We start from the raw sequence: 19,671 nt of genomic DNA, 5'->3' as shown, positions 1-19,671 counted from the left end.
TATCTTTGAATATTTTGGAATAAGGAGCGAGCAGAGGATAATAGCTTCTCTTTGGGTAAACTTCCTCGCCATTTAATATGAACTAGGATTCAAAGGTAGCAGTATGAAATTGCTGTGAAGTTGATAAGATGCCCGTAGTAAGCTTACATTTTGTAGACAAAGGAAAATAGGTTGAAAACTATCATTTTATTATGCAGTTTGTTTGGCATAGGGGGTAAGGAGGATTTGTATTTCTTCAGTAAATCTTATGTTATCATATACTAGAATTTCTAAACTTAGACTTTAAGAGAAGCTGGGACACTAAAAGTAAGATGTTGGAGGATAATTCTTTTTTTTATTTTAATTTTTTTTATTTGAGTGTAGTTCATGTACAATGTTATATTAGTTTCAGGTGTACAACATAGTAATTCAGATAATTCTTCATTGATCACAAAACAGGCACACTCTGTATCCCACTAATGAAAAGGACAACTCATGCACAAAAACTGGTACGACACTGTGAACCCCTAGAAAGCAAGAAGTGAGCTCTTTTAAAATGATGGCTGTTGGGTTTTGGGTTTTTGGGTTTGTTTTTTTTTTTTTTTTTCTGCTTAGAATAAAAATAGGGCAGGGGCATCTGAGTGGCTCAGTCAGTTAAGCGTCCAACTAAGGTCAGGTCATGATCTCACCATCTGTGAGCATCTATGAGTTCAAGCCCCACATCGGGCTGTATGCTGACAGCTCAGAGCCTGGAGTCTGCTTCGGATTCTGTGTCCCTCCCTTTCTCTGCTCCTCCTCCACTCACCCTCTCTCAATCTCTCAAAAATATATGAACATTTAAAAATTTTTAAAAAGAATAAAAATAGTGCATATTATTGTAGAAAATTTAGAAAGTACATTTATAAAAATTGCTCAAAATCTTTGTTAACAGGGGCGCCTGGGTGGCTCAGTCGGTTGAGCGTCTGACTTCAGCTCAGGTCATGATCTCACAGCTCGTGGGTTCAAGCCCAGTGACAGGCTCTGTTCTGACAGCTCGGAGCCTGGGGCCTGCTTTGGATTCTGTGTCTCCCTCTCTCTCTGCTCCTCCCCTGCTCATGCTCTGTCTCTGTCTCTCTCAAAAATAAATAAACATAAAAAAAAAAAATCTTTGTTAACATTTAGGTGCATTTTATTTTAGTCTTTTTTCTGTGTGTGTTTTATAGTAAAACATATCATGTAAAACATAGTTTAACATGAAGTATCATCAAACCTGTGTCAAGGAGAATATCCCAGATGACCCCTGTATTTTATCTCTTCTTAATCACAACTCATAATTCCTTCCTAAGGATAGCTATTATTCTGACTCTTATGATAATCATTTCCTTGCTTTTCATAGCTTTTCTATTTTCTGATATATGCCCAAGTTTAATGTAGTTTAATTGTTTCAGCTTTTGAATTTTATATAAATTAAATCATAGCATCTTCTTTGGTTTCTTGCTTCACACAATACGATGTTTTAAAATTTTGTACTATTGAGGGGTGCCTGGGTGGCTTACTTATTTAAGTGACTCTTTTTACATTTTTTTAAGTTACTTATTTTGGGAGAGACCGAGTACCAGCAGGGAGAGAGAGAGAATCTCAAGCAGGCTGTCAGGGCTTGAATCCACAAACTGTGAGATCATGACGTGAGCTGAAGTCAAGGGTCGGAAGCGTAATCAGCTGAGCCACCCAGGTATCCTGATACTGACTCTTGATTTTGGCTTACAGCATAATCTCACGGTTCATGAGATCGGGTCCTGGTTCGTGAGATCGAGCCCCGTTTCATGAAATTGAGTCCTGCATCGGGCTGTTAACACAGAGCCTAGTTGGTATTCCCTCCCTCCTTTCTCTTTCTTTCTCTGCCCATACCCCACTTGTGCACACTCTCCCTCAAAATAAATAAGCTTTAAAAAAATTGTGCTATTGAGAAAACTATAGTTCTTCTGGTATTTTTTGTTTGTGTTTTGTCTTTTTAAAAATATAATGAATACAAGTCAGTTCTGCTGTATAATAGTCTATTGTATGGCTATACCACAATTTACTTTTCTATTCTCTTGTTGATAGATTTTTTTTTTTCTAATTTTTGTATACTATGAATGATTCAGTTATCAACATTCTTGAACATATGTCCTGGTTCACATGTGCACAAAATTCTCCAAGGTATATAACTAGGAGTAGAATTGCTTAGTCATTGTGTGTATGTATCTTCAGCTCTAGTAAATAAAGCTAAACTGTTTCCAAAACAGTTGTACCAATTTGGACTACAAGCAGAAGTATATTAAAGTTCTGTATGCCAATACTTTTGCTCTTAATAATTTTTTATGAGGTTTAAAAAAGGTATTAAAATATAAAACATCACTAGCAAATAATTGAGAGGATTGGAAAAGTATTCTAAAGTCTTTCTATTGCCCAGAAAACAGATGGGCAAAGGCAAATTGTCTAAAATAAGATAATAGAAATAAACACAAAGATGTCACTAATTATCTTAAATGTAAATGAATTTAACACTCCAGTTGAAAGACAAAGAGTGTTTGGATTGATTTTAAAGCACTAGCATCCACTTGCAAAAGAATGGAGTTGATCCCTTACCTCACACCATGTACAAAAATGAACTCAAAATGGATCAGTAACCTAAATATAAAAGCGAAAACCATAGAACTTTTAGAACTTCATGAGCTTGGATTTAGCAGTGAATTCTTACCTATGACACCAAAAACACAAGCAACAAAAGTAAAAATAGACAAATATGGACATCATCACATTTAAAAACTTTTGTGCCTCAAAGCATGTATCAAAAAATGAAAAGATAGCCCACATACTACAACATGGATGAACCTTGAAAACATTGTGCTATGCTAAATGAAATATACCAGACATAAAATAACAAATATTACATGATTCCACTTATATGAAATATTAGGAGTAGGCAGATTCATAGAAACAGAAAGTAGATTTGAGGTTACCAGGGGCTGGGAGAAGGGGAGCATAGGGATTTATTCTTTAATGGTTACAAAGTTTTTCACTGGAGTGATAAAAATGTTGTGAAAACAGGTAGTATTAATGATAGCACAACATTGTCACTGTAATTAATGCCACTCCCTTTTACAATCATGAATGGTTAAAAAGGCAAACTTTATATATTCATCACAAGTTTTAAAAATTAGTAATGTAATATACCAAAAACCATTAAATTGTACACTTTAAATGAATGAATTGTATGCTATGTGAATTATATGTCAACAAAGCTTTTTAAAAAAAAACAAAAATTAAAAACACACTAATAATCCTGTTTAGTTTATTTACAAGAGATACATATAAATCATAAGGATACAGAAATATAAACAATAAATTGGTGGGGAAAATATATGAATATTAGATATATTAATATCAGATCAAGTGGACCTTAAGGCATCAAACATTACCAGAGACAAAGAAGGGGTTACTTTATAATGACAAATATTCATTTAACGGAAGATAGAACAATTTTAAAATTTGTATGTAGTTAGTAATATAGTTTGAAATACATGCACCAAAAATGGATACAACTAAAAGAGTAGACAAATTCTATTCTTAATTATAATGGAAGATTTTAACACAACTTTCTAGTATTGATAAGCAGTCAAATATTCAATAAACAGAAGATTTGAACAACTCAATGAACATACAGAAAGATGTTCACAAGCTTTTTTTTTGGTAAGCAGTGTAGTATAAACAACATAAATTGGAGGGTTCTTTATGATCTAGGACAATGTTAATTGAAAAGAAGCAGACCACAGGGCGCCTGGGTGGCTCAGTTGGTTAAGAGTCCGACTTTGGCTCAGGTCGTGATCTCACGGTCCATGAGTTCAAGCCCCGTGTCGGGCTCTGTGCTGACAGCTCAGAGCCTGGAGCCTGCTTCAGAATCTGACTCCCTCCCTATCTGCCCCTCCCTGCTCATGCTCTGTCTCTGTCTCTGTCTCTCAAAAAAATAAATGTTGGAAGTTGGACGCTTAACTGACTGAGCCACCCAGGCACCCCTCAAAAGAATTCTTTACATCCACTAACATTTCCATTTGGCTTTTTTATATCTCATCTGATGTTTCCCATCTGTTCATTCATGTGTCCACTTTTTCCACTGTATTTTTAAACACATTTATCATAGTTATTTTTTAAGTCTGATATTTTCGTCATCAGTGATTGTTTCTGTTGATGACTTACTTTTTTTAATGTTTATTTTTTTAATTTATTTTGTTTCTTTTTTGAGAGAGAGAGAGAGAGAGAGAGAGGAGAGAGTGGGGGAGGGGCAGAGAGAGAGAGAGAGACACACACACACAGAATCCAAAGCAGGCTCCAGGCTCCAAGCTATCAGCACAGAGCTCAGTGCAGGGCTCAGACTCACGAACTGCGAGACCATGACCTGAGCCAAACACAGACACTTAACCAACTGAGCCACCCAGGTGCCCCTTAATGTTTGTTTATTTACTTAGAGAGAGAGAGAGAGAGTGTGTGTGTGTGTGTACGTGAACAGAGGAGGGACAGAGAAGGGGGGAGAGAGAATCCCAAGGAGGCTCCACGCTGTCAGTGCAGAGCCCCATCTCAGGAACCTTGAGATCTTGACCTGAGCCAAGGTCAAGAGTCAAGACACTTAACAGACTGAACCACCCAGGTGCCCCAGATGACTTACTTTTTGAGATTGAACCAGATTTTCTTCTTCACATCTTTTGATTTTTGGTTTAGTAATGAACATTGTGGATAAAAGAAGAGTCTAAAATATTTATGTTCAGAAAAAAATACACTGTTTTGTCAAGCTACTACGATGAAGGGCTAAATGAATGTAGTCTGTTAGCTGTATCTGGGCTTTGCTGTTGGCTTAGTTTGATTCATTTCATTATAGGTTTCAAATGATTTGAGGGCAGGATGAACATTCGCCTAAGTTTGGTTTAAGGCCTCAGTGCTTATAGGATTTCTTGTAGTTCTCTTTCTATGCCTTTAGTCTTTGGTAAACCCTATACTCTGGCACTTTAGGAAAGAACTCTCACAACTTTTTTTTTTTTAATGTTTCATTTATTTTTTGAGAGAGAGAGTGCAAGCAAAGGAGGGACTGAGAGAGAGGGTGACAGAGTAGCCAAAGCTGGCTCCACGCTGATGGGCTGACAGCAGTGAGCCCAATGTAGGGCTTGAACCCACGAATCAAGAGATCATGACCTGAGCTGAAGTTGGACACTTAACCAACTGAGCCACCCAGGCACCCGAAAACTCTCTAAACTTTAATACCCCTTGGCCAACCACAGTTGGACACTGTCTTGTAATCAGTTGAAAGCCAGCATTGCCCAAAAGGTTTGTCTCAGCTCTCTTGCCCTTCTCAGGCTTCAGCAGGCCTTGTGTACCCACACTTAAGAGGATTCTCTCAGTTCTCTTGTCCTGCCTCTATTCATACTTGTGAGTACTTGGTAAAGGCCTATAGAAAAGAGTTGGCAGGTGATTGTAAGCTCTTTTTGTGTTCACAGCCCTAGATACTCTTAGCTGTCATGCTATCCAGTACTCTTATGCTTTAAGAATTTGTTAAATGTTCAGCTGTTTCTTCCTACTCACATCTGTGGGGGGTGTCCTCTTCAGCTCACTGCATCATCAAGGATAAAGGCAGTTTTAGAAATCTTCTCTCTTAGAAAAGGGTTGTCACTTACTAGTTTTTTTAATATACTGGTTTCTTTGTGTCATTAGCTCTTAATGAGCTTTAAAGAAAAGATTTTGTAGGTTTAGTAAGTGACTTGTTAGGTGTCTTGGCTTGTTATTAGGGTAGAAGCAAAATTTGCTTGCATCTTTTTACATCCTGAGCAGCATTGGAAATAACTTTTTCACATTTAAGCATATCTGATGTGATATTTCATCCTATCTAAACAACCAATAATTGAAAGACTTATCCTTAGGATGTAAGGGGGAGGGGTGTTTTTTCCTACCACTAAGAAAAACACTATCAACTAATTGTAAAATGCTGTCAGTTGTTTGATGCATCCCACCTTAAGAGATTTTTAGATGAGATCATTGTCAAAATTGATTAAATATGGTGCTTGCCATCTGCACACATGTGAACTTATTATCCTGATAGATTATCCACTCAACATCAACTCCTCAATGTTTCTGTCAACAGGCCATTTGAGGAAATCATAGGAGTTCTGTTGTTTGAAAACTCTACATTGGATGGCAAAAATGTTGATATTGCTAAGGTATAGTGTTGGGTAATTGAAGATTCTATGTACTTTCTACTTTCGTGTATAGTAGGAAGTTTTTATAATTAAAAGATTAAAAATAAAGCAAGCAATCTCCCGTTGGCATTTTCTGGTATGAACAAGAAAGCAACTGCATTGGGGTGACTGGCTGGTTTGTTTGGTAGAACATGGAGCTCTTGATCTTGGGGTTGTGAATTCAAACCCCATGCTGGGTGTAGAGCTTACTTTAAAAAAGCAAGCAAGCAAGCAAGCACCTGCATTAACATTTTTAGACTGGATATCAGTGGTTGGGAACAAAATTCCAGAGATGATAGTGGAAAGCTCTCTTTTAAGAAATGCTGTATTTTTCTTCTTAATTATGTTTTGGGATGCCTGGGTGGCTCACTTGGTTGAGCATCCAACTTCGGCTCAGGTCATGATCTCATGGTTTGTGGGTTCGAGCTCTGCATTGGGCTTTGTGCTAACAGCTCAGAGCCTGGAGACTGCTTCGGGTTCTGTGTCTCCCTCTCTCTCTGCCCCTCTCCTGCTCGTGCTCTGTCTCTGTTTGTCTCTTAAAAATAAATAAACATTAAAAAGAATTTAAAAAATTTTTTTTAATGTTTATTTTTGAGAGAGAGTCACACACATACAGAGTGAGTACCGGGGAGAGGCAGAGAGAGAAAAACACAGAATCTGAAGCAGGCTCCAGGCTCCAAACTGTCAGCACAGAGCCTGATGTGGGGCTCGAACTCATGAGCTGTGAGATCATGACCTGAGCTGAAATCAGATACTTAACCAACTGAGCCACCCAGGCAACACCCCCCCAATTATGTTTTTAATGGCACATAAGAAAGAATGTGTGTTGGGGCGCCTGGGTGGCGCAGTCGGTTAAGCGTCCGACTTCAGCCAGGTCACGATCTTGCGGTCCGTGAGTTCGAGCCCCGCGTCAGGCTCTGGGCTGATGGCTCGGAGCCTGGAGCCTGTTTCCGATTCTGTGTCTCCCTCTCTCTCTGCCCCTCCCCCGTTCATGCTCTGTCTCTCTCTGTCCCAAAAATAAATAAAAAACGTTGAAAAAAATTTAAAAAAAAAAAAAAAAAAAAAAAAGAAAGAATGTGTGTTGAGTCATTATATCGCCTACCGAAAACTAATGTAATGTTAGAAGTAAATTATATCTAAATTAAAAAAAAAAAGTGTATGGAAAACAGAATATAGATGTTAGATTCAAAAAGAGACTCAGAAAAATCAGACTCTGTGAAAAGGTATTAGGGATACCTAAGCCAGTTTGTTTTTATTGTCTTTTTAAAGTTCACATAAACTGATTATTTTTATAAACTGATTTTGAAAAATCTATGACTCACCTGCCCTTCCTCTCCAGAAAAAGAAAAAAAAAAAGAAAAGAAAAAGAAAAATCTATGACTAGATAATCTTAAGGAGTCATTTCAATAAATAAAAAATATATATTCGACAGTAAATTTCATATATTAAAAAATAAATTAAAAAAAATAAATAAAAAGTAAGCTGATAAAAAAATATATATATATTCAAGGTTATAAGTCATAGTTTGAGTTATAGTTTAAGCAGCATAATTTTTAGTAGAGTATTCTTTTCTCTAAATAAAATAGTATGTAAGTACCATATGGTTAACATTTGTAGTGTGTTCAAGATATTGCTCTTCTTCATAGGTTGTGAAACGCTTCTGTTGCTTAAATCAGTGACAAAAACAGTTTTTTTAATGGGAATATTTCTGGAAACCTTACTATTGATATTATTATTACATAATTGTATCCTTTTTCCAGAAATTTTTGTAATGCTAAAATTACTATCTAGTAACAAGAAAAATAGACTAGGAAAATTATTCCTATTTTGTAATAAAAGTTTGATAGAATTAAAATATACATCACTTTAGCAGTATACAGTGTTTTCATAATGTAGTTAAAAATAAGAATATCTAAGGGTACCTGCCTGGATGGCTCAGTTGGTTAAGCATCCAAATTCAGCCTAGGTCATGATTTCACAGTTCATGAGTTCGAGCCATGTGTCCAGCTCTGTGCTGACAGTGTGGAGCCTGGAGTCTGCTTGGGATTCTGTGTCTCCCTCTCTCTGCCCCTCCCGCCGCTCTCACTCTGTCTCTCTCTCTCTCTCACACTCTAAAAAAAAAATAAACATTTTTTAAAAAGTATAAAAACAAGAATATCTAACCTAGAAGGCCAAATCTTAATGTTCTATCTTTAATAATTTTCACTTGTGTTAAACAGTCTATACTTTTTTAATATACAATGCTATTTTAGAATAGAGAATGTATGCTTTTGTTACATTTTAAATTTCAGTTTATAATGTCACATAAACTAAAGAACATTAAGTTTTAAATTCTTAAAATTTTAAAGTGTCAACATATTTCAGAAATTAAAAATAGACTTTTTAGGGGTGTTTGGGTGATTCACCTAGTTAAGTGAGTGACTTGATTTTCGCTCAGGTCATGATCTCACATTGTGTGATTGAGCCCTGCCTGGGGTTCTGGGCTCTGAACTGAGCATGGAGACTGCTTAGGATATTCTCTCACCCATTCTTTCTCTCTCTCCCTCCCGCTCTGCCCTTCCCCTGCTCTCATGCGGCTTCTCAAAATAAATAAACTGAAAATTTTTTAAAAGACTTTTAAAATAAAACTAGATTTCTCATGACTTCTTATTCCTGATTGAATTTAAAATACACTTTTCATATAAGTAGTGTACTTCAATTCTTTGGGGAATTACAACATTGGCTGTTCATTTGCAGAGATGGTGTTTCCATAATGTCACATTACTATTATAATTTTCAATATTTTATTATTATTTTCTTATATATATATTATTTCTTATATAGACTTAGAGAATCTTTTTTATTAACTCATGTATTTGAATTACACAAGAAAATTAAACCCATTTTAAAATGCAGCCTTTCTAATTTGAAAATATCAAAACTTTGTTTCATAATAGACTTGTGAATTTTTTTGATCCAGGTAAAGAGCAGCCTCACTATATGAAAAATATAAGTGTATTTTGTCTGTCACATTGGTGGTAAAATTTGGGGCAGTTTTTTTTTTTTTTTTATTGTTAACTGAATGAAATTGGATTTAATTGTGTATAACCGTTTTTTGTTTGTTTGTTTGTTTTTAGATAATAAATCCTAGTGATTTCCTAAGCTTCCAACTTAGGAAGCTAGAAAAAGAGCAAATTAAATCCCAAATAAGCAGAATAAAAGATCAGAAACAATTAAATTGAGAACAAAAAGTTCATAGAGAAAAAAATCAACCATACCAAAAACTGGTTTTTTTGAAAAGAACAAAAAGATTGATAAATATCTAACCAAGCTACTAAGAAAAAAAAGAGAAATAAGTTGCTAATAATCAAGAATGAAAGAAAGGTCATCACTGCAAATCACATGAGTATTTGAAGGATAATAAAAGAATATTATGAACAACTCTTTGCCCACAAGGTTGGTAACTAATGCCTTGAACATACACATCTACCAAAATTCGGAGAGAAATATAGGCATTATCTATTAAAGAAACTCAACCAATAATCAGTAACCTTCTAAAACAGAAAGCACTCAGCTCAGGTGGTTTCACTGTTGAATTCTAGCAAACATTTAAAGAAGAAATGATACCTAAGTGCCTGGTGGCTCAGTCAGTTCAGCGTTCGGACTCTTGATTTCTGCTCAGGTCCTGATCTCACAGTTTGTGAGTTCGAGCCCCACATCGGGCTCTGTGCTAACAGTGTAGAGCCTGCTTGGGATTCTCTCTCTCTTCCCCTCTCTCTGCCCCTCCCCTGCTCATGCTTGTGCTCTCTCCCTCTCAAAAATAAATAAATAAAAATTTAAAAAAATAATAAAGAAGAAATGATACCAATTCTCTAAATCGCTTTCAGAAAATAGAAGGAGAGGGAACACTTCCTAACTCATTCTGTGAAGCCAGCATTACCCTCATACCAAGACAATGAAAAGACCAGCCATACTAGGATAGAATATTGGCAAAACACATATCAAAGATTTGTGTCCTAAAATATGCAAAGAACTGTTAACAATAGGAAAACAGAGTGCCTGCGTGGCTCAGTCCTTAAGCATTTGACTTCATCTCAGGTCATCATCTCAAGGTTTGTGAGTTCGAGTTCCACATCTGATGAGCTCATGCCCTGTTTTGGGTGAGCTTGAGCCCTGCTCTGGGTGAGCACAAGCTCCATTCCGGGTGAATGTGAACCTCACTTTTCTCTCTCTCTCTCTTTCTCTCTCTGTCTCCCCCTCTCTCCCTCTCTTTCTCTTTCCCTTTCCCTCTCTCTCCTTCTTCTCTCCCTCCTTCTCCCTCTCCTTCTCTCTCTCTCCATCTCCATCTCTCTCTCTCCCTCCATTTCCCTCTCTCTGCCCTTGGTGGGATTCTCTGTCTCTCCTTCTCTCTCTTTGCCCCTTGCTCACTAGCGCTCTCCTTCTCTCTCTGTCTCTGTCTCTGTCTCTCTCTCAAAAATAGTGTCACATCCCTTCCACCTTCATTGTAAAAGACAGTATTACAGGAGAAAAACAAATAGAAGTTTAACATATATACTTCCTGCATACATGAGCGATTCCCAGGAAAATTGAGTAAATCTCTGAAGTAGCCCAAGTAACCAGGGTAAATACTGTCTCCACCTAAGCCAAAAGAAAATGGGGAAGGGGGAGTGGGTTAAGGAAAGACCAGTAACGGATTGTTACTAGGAAAAGCACAGTAAACAAGTGTATGGTTGTTATGTAGATTTAAGTCCTTGTCTTCTCTATTGATAAAAGTTTCAAGAGTTTTAGGAGCGTCTGGGTGGCTCAGTCGGTTAAGCGACCAACTTCGGCTCAGGTCATGATCTCGCGGTCTGTGAGTTCGAGCCCCGTGTCGGGCTCTGTGCTGACAGCTCAGAGCCTGGAGCCTGTTTCAGATTCTGTGTCTCCCTCTCTCTGACCCTCCCCCGTTCATGTTCTGTCTCTCTCTGTCTCAAAAATAAATAAACGTTAAAAAAAGATTTAAAAAAAAAGTTTCAAGAGTTTTAGTCATTTTTGTCTTCCTAGTACAGAGAGGGAGACACCTTACAAATGGAGATTTTCCTTACAAAAATGTAAATGCCTTTTATAAAAGGGTAACTTCTACTTGGTTTTCAGAGCTGCTCCTGTGTCTGGTGTTCCTTTTTTCTCTTAATTTTATTTTCAGTGTTTATTTATTTTTAAGAGAGAGACAGAGCACAAGCAGGGAAGGGGCAGAGAGAGAGGGAGACAGAGAATTGGAAGCAGGCTCCAGGCCCTGAGCTGTCAGCACAGAGCCCTACACGGGGCTCAATCTCACGAACCGGGAGATCATGACCTGAGCTGAAGTCAGATGCTTAACCGGCTGAGCCACCCAGTTGCCTCTGTGTCTGGTGTTTCTTAAAAATAACCAGCTCAAGATAGTCCTTATGCCAAAGAGGCATATTATGAGATATTATATTCTGCCACCCTCACAGCCACAATAAAACAGAATAGACTGTGTGGCTTAAACAACAATCTATTTTCTCACAGTCCTAGTGGCCAGAAGTCCAAGATTAGGGTGCCAGCCTGGTTGGATTGTGTTAAGAACTCTCTGGCTTGTGGATAGCTACCTTCTCACCGTTTCCTCACATGGCAGAGAGAGAAAGTCCTCTGACATCTCTTCTTATAAGGGCACTAGTCCTATCATGAAGGCCCCACTCCCGTGGCTCATCTAAACCTAATCCCAAAGGTCCCATCTCCAAAACCCATCACTTGTGTGTTAAGTCTTCACCATATGAATTTTAAGAGAACACAGTTCAGTCTGTAATACATTTTGTTTATTCATTCATCGGTTTATTAACATTCATATTGTTTCCACTTTGGGCTATTATGATTAGTGTGCCATGAGCATTCCTGTAGAAGTTTTCGTTTGAACACTTGTTTTCAGTTCTTTTGGGTATATGCCCTATGAGGGGAATTGCTAGGTCTTATGGTAATAAGACCTTATGGTAATGTTTAGGTACAAGCCTGGAGTTTGACTTGCTAAATGAGTAAGTATTATAGTGCACCAGAAGATTCTTCTATAGAGATATTGTTTTGACATTGTAATATTCAGTTGTGTTTAATTTGACACAAATACATTCCTTTAGAACAGGAATGCACATTGGAGGAACTCTTTGTTATAGAAGCTTCTGACTTTGCCAGAGGCTTCTAGTTTGATACAACACATAATTATAATGTCCAAAGTGAGAAAGATTTAAAATAACATATGCTTGAATTTGAATGTAAAGAATTATTATTATTTTTTAATGTTTATTTATTTTTGAGAGACAGAGAGAAACAGAGCATGAGCAGGGCAGGGGCAGAGAGAGGCGGGGGGAGACACAGAATCTGTAGCAGGTTTCAGTCTCTGAGCTGTCAGCACAGAGCCCGACGCAGGGCTGGAACTCATGAGCCATGAGATCATGACCCAAGCCAAAGTCAGATGCCCAACCGACTGAGCCACCCAGGCGCCCCTTGAATGTAAAGAATTATTGGGGCGCCTGGGTGGCGCAGTCGGTTAAGCGTCCGACTTCAGCCAGGTCACGATCTCGCGGTCCGTGAGTTCGAGCCCCGCGTCAGGCTCTGGGCTGATGGCTCGGAGCCTGGAGCCTGTTTCCGATTCTGTGTCTCCCTCTCTCTCTGCCCCTCCCCCGTTCATGCTCTGTCTCTCTCTGTCCCCCAAAAAATAAATAAAAAACGTTGAAAAAAAAATTTTAAAAAATAAAAAATAAAAAAAAAATAAAGAATTATTAAATAATGGTGTTATCAGTCATCAAGCCTACCCTCTGGTCATTATTACCAAACAGTGAATACCTTCAATTAAAAAAAATATATGAACAGCTATTTCATAGGGTAACTCATTCCATTTTAGACAGCTCTATTTATCAGCCATAAATTCTTGTGCATACTGAGTTAAAAACTGCTGTCCTTGAACACACACTGATTAGATCTTATGTTCTCGCTAGCTGTTAAGTCCTTTTTTCCACATAAAGACAACTATCATATCTTCTCTAGTGTTTTTCTTGCTCCACACCAGACACTTCAGTTCTTTCTACCCATCACAATTTAGAGTTCTTCACTATTCTCTTCTGAATGTGCTCCAGTTTGTGGAAATCCATCCTAAAGTGTGTTTCATCTGGTCCACAGAATGGAACTAACACATAGTATAGTTTACATGCTTGTAATGGCCCTATAGTTTAGATATGTGTGTTCCCTATCTGCAGGTGAATAACCTTTGGCTCAGACAGGTGAAGAAATTTTCCCAAGGTCATGCAGTAAGTGGAAGAACTGAGTTTTAAGTCCACTTCAGATTTCATTGCCTGTAAAGCCATGTTCTTTTCATTAATAATCATAATATCAATATTGATAAACTACCATTTATTGCATAAATAATATATACTCAACATGGTACTAAGTACTTAGACTCCCATCTAAGCCTCACAGAAGACTTTTGAGGTAGAGAGTACTGACTTTATAAATGAGAAAATTAAAGATCAGAAAAGGCAAATAATTTGCCAAATTCCACTAAGAGTGGCATAGTCAGGATTTAGAACCAATGTGATTCCAAAGACTGTTCTCTTAATATTGTATTATTCTGCCTATGCTGTTCCATGATGTAGTTGATATTCATTAATTAGCACAGCCAACAGGTATTTCAGTGTTGTAAATCTATAAGATCATTTGTATGATTAAAAACACATAATTTGTGACCGTCACAAATTTATTATTTTTCTTTAATTTCCTTTGATGCAAAAACATTGCTGATTGACTATATATTGATATAGCCTTTCTGTCAGTTCTTAACAAAATGGTAAAATAAGAAATAACTGTGTTTTAAAATTTGTCTTCTTTTAGGTCCACCTCATTCATTTAACCGAGATGAGACAATAATCATTGCTTTGGCATCAGTCTCTGTATTAGCTGTTTTGATAGTTGCCTTATGCTTTGGATACAGGATGCTGACAGGTAAAAGTATCTCCTTTTGTTTTTTTGTATCAAATATACCATTTAGTCAGAATCAGTTTTTTCCTTTTTAAAGTTTCTATGCTAAAAAAAAACTCTGTGCTACAGTAGGTCCCATCCTCTCTTCGCAAACTTTTTTTCTTAGTTTTTATGAAAAGTTACAAGCATATACAAAATATCTATCACCCAACTTCAATGATTATTACATCTATATATCATCCATAGCCCCACTCACCACACCCTTCATGGTACTGGGTATTTTGAAGTAAATTGCATATGTCATTTATCTGTAAAAACTTTAGTATTATCTCTGAAATATAAGGACTTAAAATATATGTAACCACAATACTATTTTCACACCAATAAATAAATAAATAAATAAATCTTCAGTATCATCAACTGTCCAGTCAGTTCTTTTTTTTTTTAATATTTATTTTAATGTTTATTTATTTTTGAGAAAGAGAGAGAGACAGGGCACAAGGAGGGGAGGGGCAGAGAGAGAAGGAGACACAGAATCTGAAGCAGACTCCAGGCTCTGAGCTGTCAACACAGAGCCTGACGTGGGGCTTGAACTCACAAGCTGTGAGATCATGACCTGAGCTGAATGAAGCTGGACGCCCAACTGACTGAGCCACTCAAGCACCCCAACTGTCCAGTCAGTGCTAATAAATTTTAGGTTTGATGAGCTTTTTAGAAAATCAGTACCCATTCATTCATTTGAATCACTTTTTTTAAGCTATTAAAACCTTCTTTAATGTTTCTGCAATATTTCTTTGAATTTTAAATTAGGTCTGTTACTGGAACTATCTCCCAAAATTCAGCTTTAATGTTATTATTCATCATTCATCTTCATTTATAGATAATTCTTAGTTTAGTAAATAGTTTTACTCTTGGTGACATTGGGCATAAATCTTGCTGCCTACCTTCTGTAGTTCTTCTTTTTTAGCAATTATAAGAAAAAGTGTAATAAAGATTTTAAGAGAACCGTACATTAGCAACTTCTTTTTCCTATTGTTATAGGAGACCGTAAACAAGGTCTTCACAGTATGAACATGATGGAGGCAGCAGCATCAGAACCCTCTCTTGACCTAGATAATCTGAAACTGTTGGAGGTAAGATTGCTTTTAGAACATATGGACTGTTCTTTCTGCTCTCATAGTATATCTGAGACAGTAACTTCATTCACTCACTACATCATTTATCCATTTATTCCTTGAGCATTTATTAACTATCAGTTTGGTACCAAGGTCTATTTCAGGCACTGAGAATATAGGTAAAAACTACAGAGAGCCGCCTTGAGACTTGTATTCTAGTGGGAAAGAGTCTACAAAGAGGTGAAACAAATAAATGTATATTACTTCTAGTAGTAGTAAGTGCTATAGAGAAAAATAAAACAGATAAAAAGAAAAAGGTGGAAAGCGGTTTAGTAAAGAAAGTATATTTAGAAAGGAGACAGAAAGTGTATTTAGAAAGGAGATGATCTTTGAGTATAGACTGCAATAGTGTATAGGAATAAAGACATGTGAAATTCTGAGAAGAATGTGCCATTCAAGCAACCCATGGTATATGCCAAATAAATATTCCTTGTCTGTGCATATATTGCATATTTTTATAGGTACATACAACTGTTATATGGTAATATCTCAGAACCTATGTTATAGTCTTACCATGATGAATGTTTTTATGATTATTATTAGAATAAATAAACTATGATCCCCATACTAGAGACTGTTAAATAATAGATATGGTAGATTTAATTATATAAAACATTTTAGGAACCTTCTGTTTGGGAGAAAAATACAATAAACAACGTTAAAATATTCAAAAAAGCATTTCAACACCTAAAGTAGAATTGTTAAAGAGCTAGTATAAATCAGTATAGAAGCAACAATCCATAAAAAATGGACCAAAAAGATGAAGTGTCAATTCATAAAAGAATTAAAGGTAGCTTTTGAATGCATAATAAGATGTCCAATTTACTAAATTGAAAAAAAAATACTAGTTAAAACCACAGGATTTTATCCTGGACTGAGTAAAATACTCCCAAACATTGCTGATTTAACTATATATTGATACAGCCTTTCTAAAAGGCAGTCTGTTTATTAAGTAATTAACCTAGAAATAGTTAAATATGACAAAAATATTAAATAAATGATGGTAAATCCTTAACCTGTTTCAGTAAAGTAAAATCCCCAGAAGCCAAAAATGAAGAGAATGGGTTGCATTTTGCTGATTTTATTTTTTTATTGTGTCCTGTATATTGTGAATATTATATTGAGGAGACCTTGTGTTCTGGTAGGTTTTTCTAAAGTGTGTTTATTTCCATTATTTGTTTTAATAGGCAGTTAACGTGGTTGGACGTACTGTGAACTCCTTGTCTCTTAGATGGAAGCTCAAATCTCACTGCAATTGTTTTATCTTTAGCTGGAATTGGTCTCAAGTATTCATTTCATTTCCCCCTCTCTCACTCTTCTTTGTGGGATTCTCCTCTCCCTTTCCAGCATTTTTCGTTGTCCTAAATTCTGTCCTCTGGCTCCTAGGGCCAGGAAGACTATAGATTTTCTATCACAGTTCTCACTGCACTGTGCAGTGTTCGTGTCAGCCTGCTTTCAGGCTAAAAGCTATAAAAATGAGTAGTTCACCCTATGGCATTCCTTTCTTTTAAGTGTTGACTCCCCTCAGAATCTACTTCCTTTTGTTCATTCTCTAGCACTTTTAGATTTCTTTTTAAAATTTTGTTCAGAGTTCATAGTTGTTATCTTTGGGAGGGCTGGGTCTGATAGGAGTTTCCTGAGCCATATGAGATGTAGAATTTATTAGTTTCTTGACAGTGGAGTAATTTAAACTATAAGCAATAGAGAACTGTGGTATACATTTGGATTTACACTTTTCTAGAAAATTGATTGTTCAATTGTGATATGAATTAATACCTTGCTTTCTTCAAAACAAATTTACAGCTGATTGGCCGGGGTCGATATGGAGCAGTATATAAAGGTTCCTTAGATGAACGTCCAGTTGCTGTAAAAGTGTTTTCCTTTGCAAACCGTCAGAATTTTATCAATGAGAAGAACATTTACAGAGTGCCTTTAATGGAACATGACAACATTGCTCGCTTTATAGTTGGAGATGAGAGAGTTACTGCAGATGGACGCATGGAATATTTGCTTGTGATGGAGTATTATCCCAATGTAAGTTCTTTATAAAAATTAAACTGACATTTATATTAGTTGTCAATCAGAATTTTAGGAGGACTACTGTTATGTAGAACATTGGTGGTTTGCAAATTGGTTAATAAATGGTTTGCTGTGAGATAAGGATCTCACATCAGAATGTGAATCAACCAAGTCACTAGTTAACTTTTTAGTTCATCTGTCTGTCTGTCTGTCTGTCTGTCTCTCCCTCTCAGCAAGACTTTCTTGATGAAGGAAACAGTGTTTTGACTGACGTTCATTCTTGTGCAAGCTCCTTATCCCTGACTGGTAAATACTTTGTGGATGAGCACCTTGAATAGCACTGACACATACATATTTATGAAAGCTTTCTGTTTCATACTTGTAAAACATAACAATTTAATTTGTATTTGTACTGCTAAGAGATACAGTATAAAGAAAGAATATAAAAGACTATGTTTTCTATCTTAATTTCAGAAACAAAAGAAACATTTAATATGAAATACTCATTTATACTTTTTAACATTGGAGAAAAAAATTAATAATTTTATTTTATTTATTTATTTAAAAAAAATTTTTTTTTAACGTTTATTCATTTTTGAGACAGAGAGAGACAGAGCATGAACGGGGGAGGGTCAGAGAGAGAGGGAGACACAGAATCTGAAACAGGCTCCAGGCTCTGAGCCATCAGCACAGAGCCCGACGCGGGGCTGGAACTCACGGACCATGAGATCATGACCTGAGCCGAAGTCGGACGCTCAACCGACTGAGCCACCCAGGCGCCCCAGAAATTAATAATTTTAAATTATCCTTTCCATCATCTTCTCCCCTCTCAACTCACAGAAATGTCTTACTGTTTTGAGATTTTGAAATGTCATAGTTCATTAAATCTCCATGGAATCCTAACCTACTTAAATACTTTGTCAGGCTACTGCTAATTTACCTCCTCATGTACAAGTAAATTAATTCCACTTTTTTTTTTTTGTATTTGTGTATTTCTTCTTTTATATAGGGATCTCTTTGCAAGTATTTGAGTCTCCATACAAGTGATTGGGTCAGTTCTTGCCGTCTGGCTCATTCTGTGACTAGAGGTCTGGCTTATCTTCATACAGAATTGCCACGAGGAGGTAAGACAATGAGTAGAAGATGAATGACACTCATGTGGGGCAAAATTCACAAAGGGAAATTGTATTCATATCTTCAAACTAAGAGTATATTTTATATAATAGCAGATTTATTATTAGCCAGTTGTTTGAAGTATCTGGCTTGAGGAAATATATTTGAAATATAACAGGAAGAATAAGAAAAAGAACTTCGAGACCCTAGAGAGGTCATGGATCCTATTGAGATTTTGATTAAAGCTCTGAACACCTCTGTAAAGATACATGTATGGCAAACTTTTAAAAATGTTCTTTTGATTCTAGGGGTTCTCAGACCCGTTAAAGTCCATCAATGAACTTAGGTTGAGAAGCTCTTAGCTAGGCTGTAGTACATTTCCTTGCATTTATTTGCTTATTTAAATGAAATACAGTGCATTACCAATTCTTTAGTTTTAACATCATATGGATTTTTATTCTATATTTGACTGGTCTTTAGTATAAAACCTACACATATCTTTTTATAACTTAGTGTTTCTCTTAGCTAGGATTAGGTTTGGTCAAATCTGTCAGGGGGAGAAAAAATCACAGGCTTCAATAAGAATGATTTTTTTTTTTCTTTCTTATGTAAGAATTTAGAGAGAGTCTAAAATTGGTTTGGTGTAGCCTAAGCCTCCAGTAATATTTCTCCTCCATTATTCTTTTTTTTTCCATTATTCTTTACATATGGCTTACATTTTCAAGGTCACCTCATTGTCCATCATGCTATATTCTAATCAGTAAGGGAAAGGAAGGAAAGGTAGAAGGAATTGCCCCCTTCTGCCTCCAGAGGCTCTACTCTCATACGTATATTTTATTTTACAGAACTTAGTTCACACTTAACTACCACACTTAAATACAGTTGTTGGTGTTATTGTTGTTGTTTTTAAGCTGGCTGTGTTGGCTGTGTTGCTATATCAAATAATATTGGATTCTGTTACTGAGTAGAAGGAGGATAATGCATGCTGGGGAGTTGATCTTCGCCAGTGTTTCAGAACTGTGGTTTGTGTTCTTTGTCATAACTACAGTTTTCTTCAGCATCTATGCACATTTTTGGTAGTTGTTCAAAACATCTTTTTAATACATTTACTTTCTCACTTTGTTTCAAAACATACATCACAGGCACATCTAAATTAGCTTTGTTGCAAAAATCAGTCTTAGTGCTTTCTCAAGCTCTCATCCCTTATG

General features: G+C 36.4%; 1 protein-coding gene across 1 annotated transcript in view; it reads left to right on the top strand.

Moving 5' to 3' along the window:
* The window catches only part of BMPR2 (bone morphogenetic protein receptor type 2), a 201,174-nt gene that overhangs the window by 141,895 nt on the left and 39,608 nt on the right, over positions 1 to 19,671 (top strand). The window contains exons 4-7 of the mRNA XM_058708868.1: positions 14,070 to 14,180; positions 15,198 to 15,289; positions 17,135 to 17,365; positions 18,360 to 18,474. Coding sequence (XP_058564851.1) covers positions 14,070 to 14,180; positions 15,198 to 15,289; positions 17,135 to 17,365; positions 18,360 to 18,474 — 549 coding nt within the window. The remainder of the gene's footprint in view (positions 1 to 14,069; positions 14,181 to 15,197; positions 15,290 to 17,134; positions 17,366 to 18,359; positions 18,475 to 19,671) is intronic.

The sequence above is a fragment of the Neofelis nebulosa genome, chromosome 2, assembly GCF_028018385.1.
Source record: "Neofelis nebulosa isolate mNeoNeb1 chromosome 2, mNeoNeb1.pri, whole genome shotgun sequence".
In the NCBI taxonomy this organism is placed as follows: domain Eukaryota; kingdom Metazoa; phylum Chordata; class Mammalia; order Carnivora; family Felidae; genus Neofelis; species Neofelis nebulosa.
The sequence above is the reverse complement of the archived record's forward strand: the minus strand, read 5'-3'. Positions and strand labels throughout refer to the sequence as shown.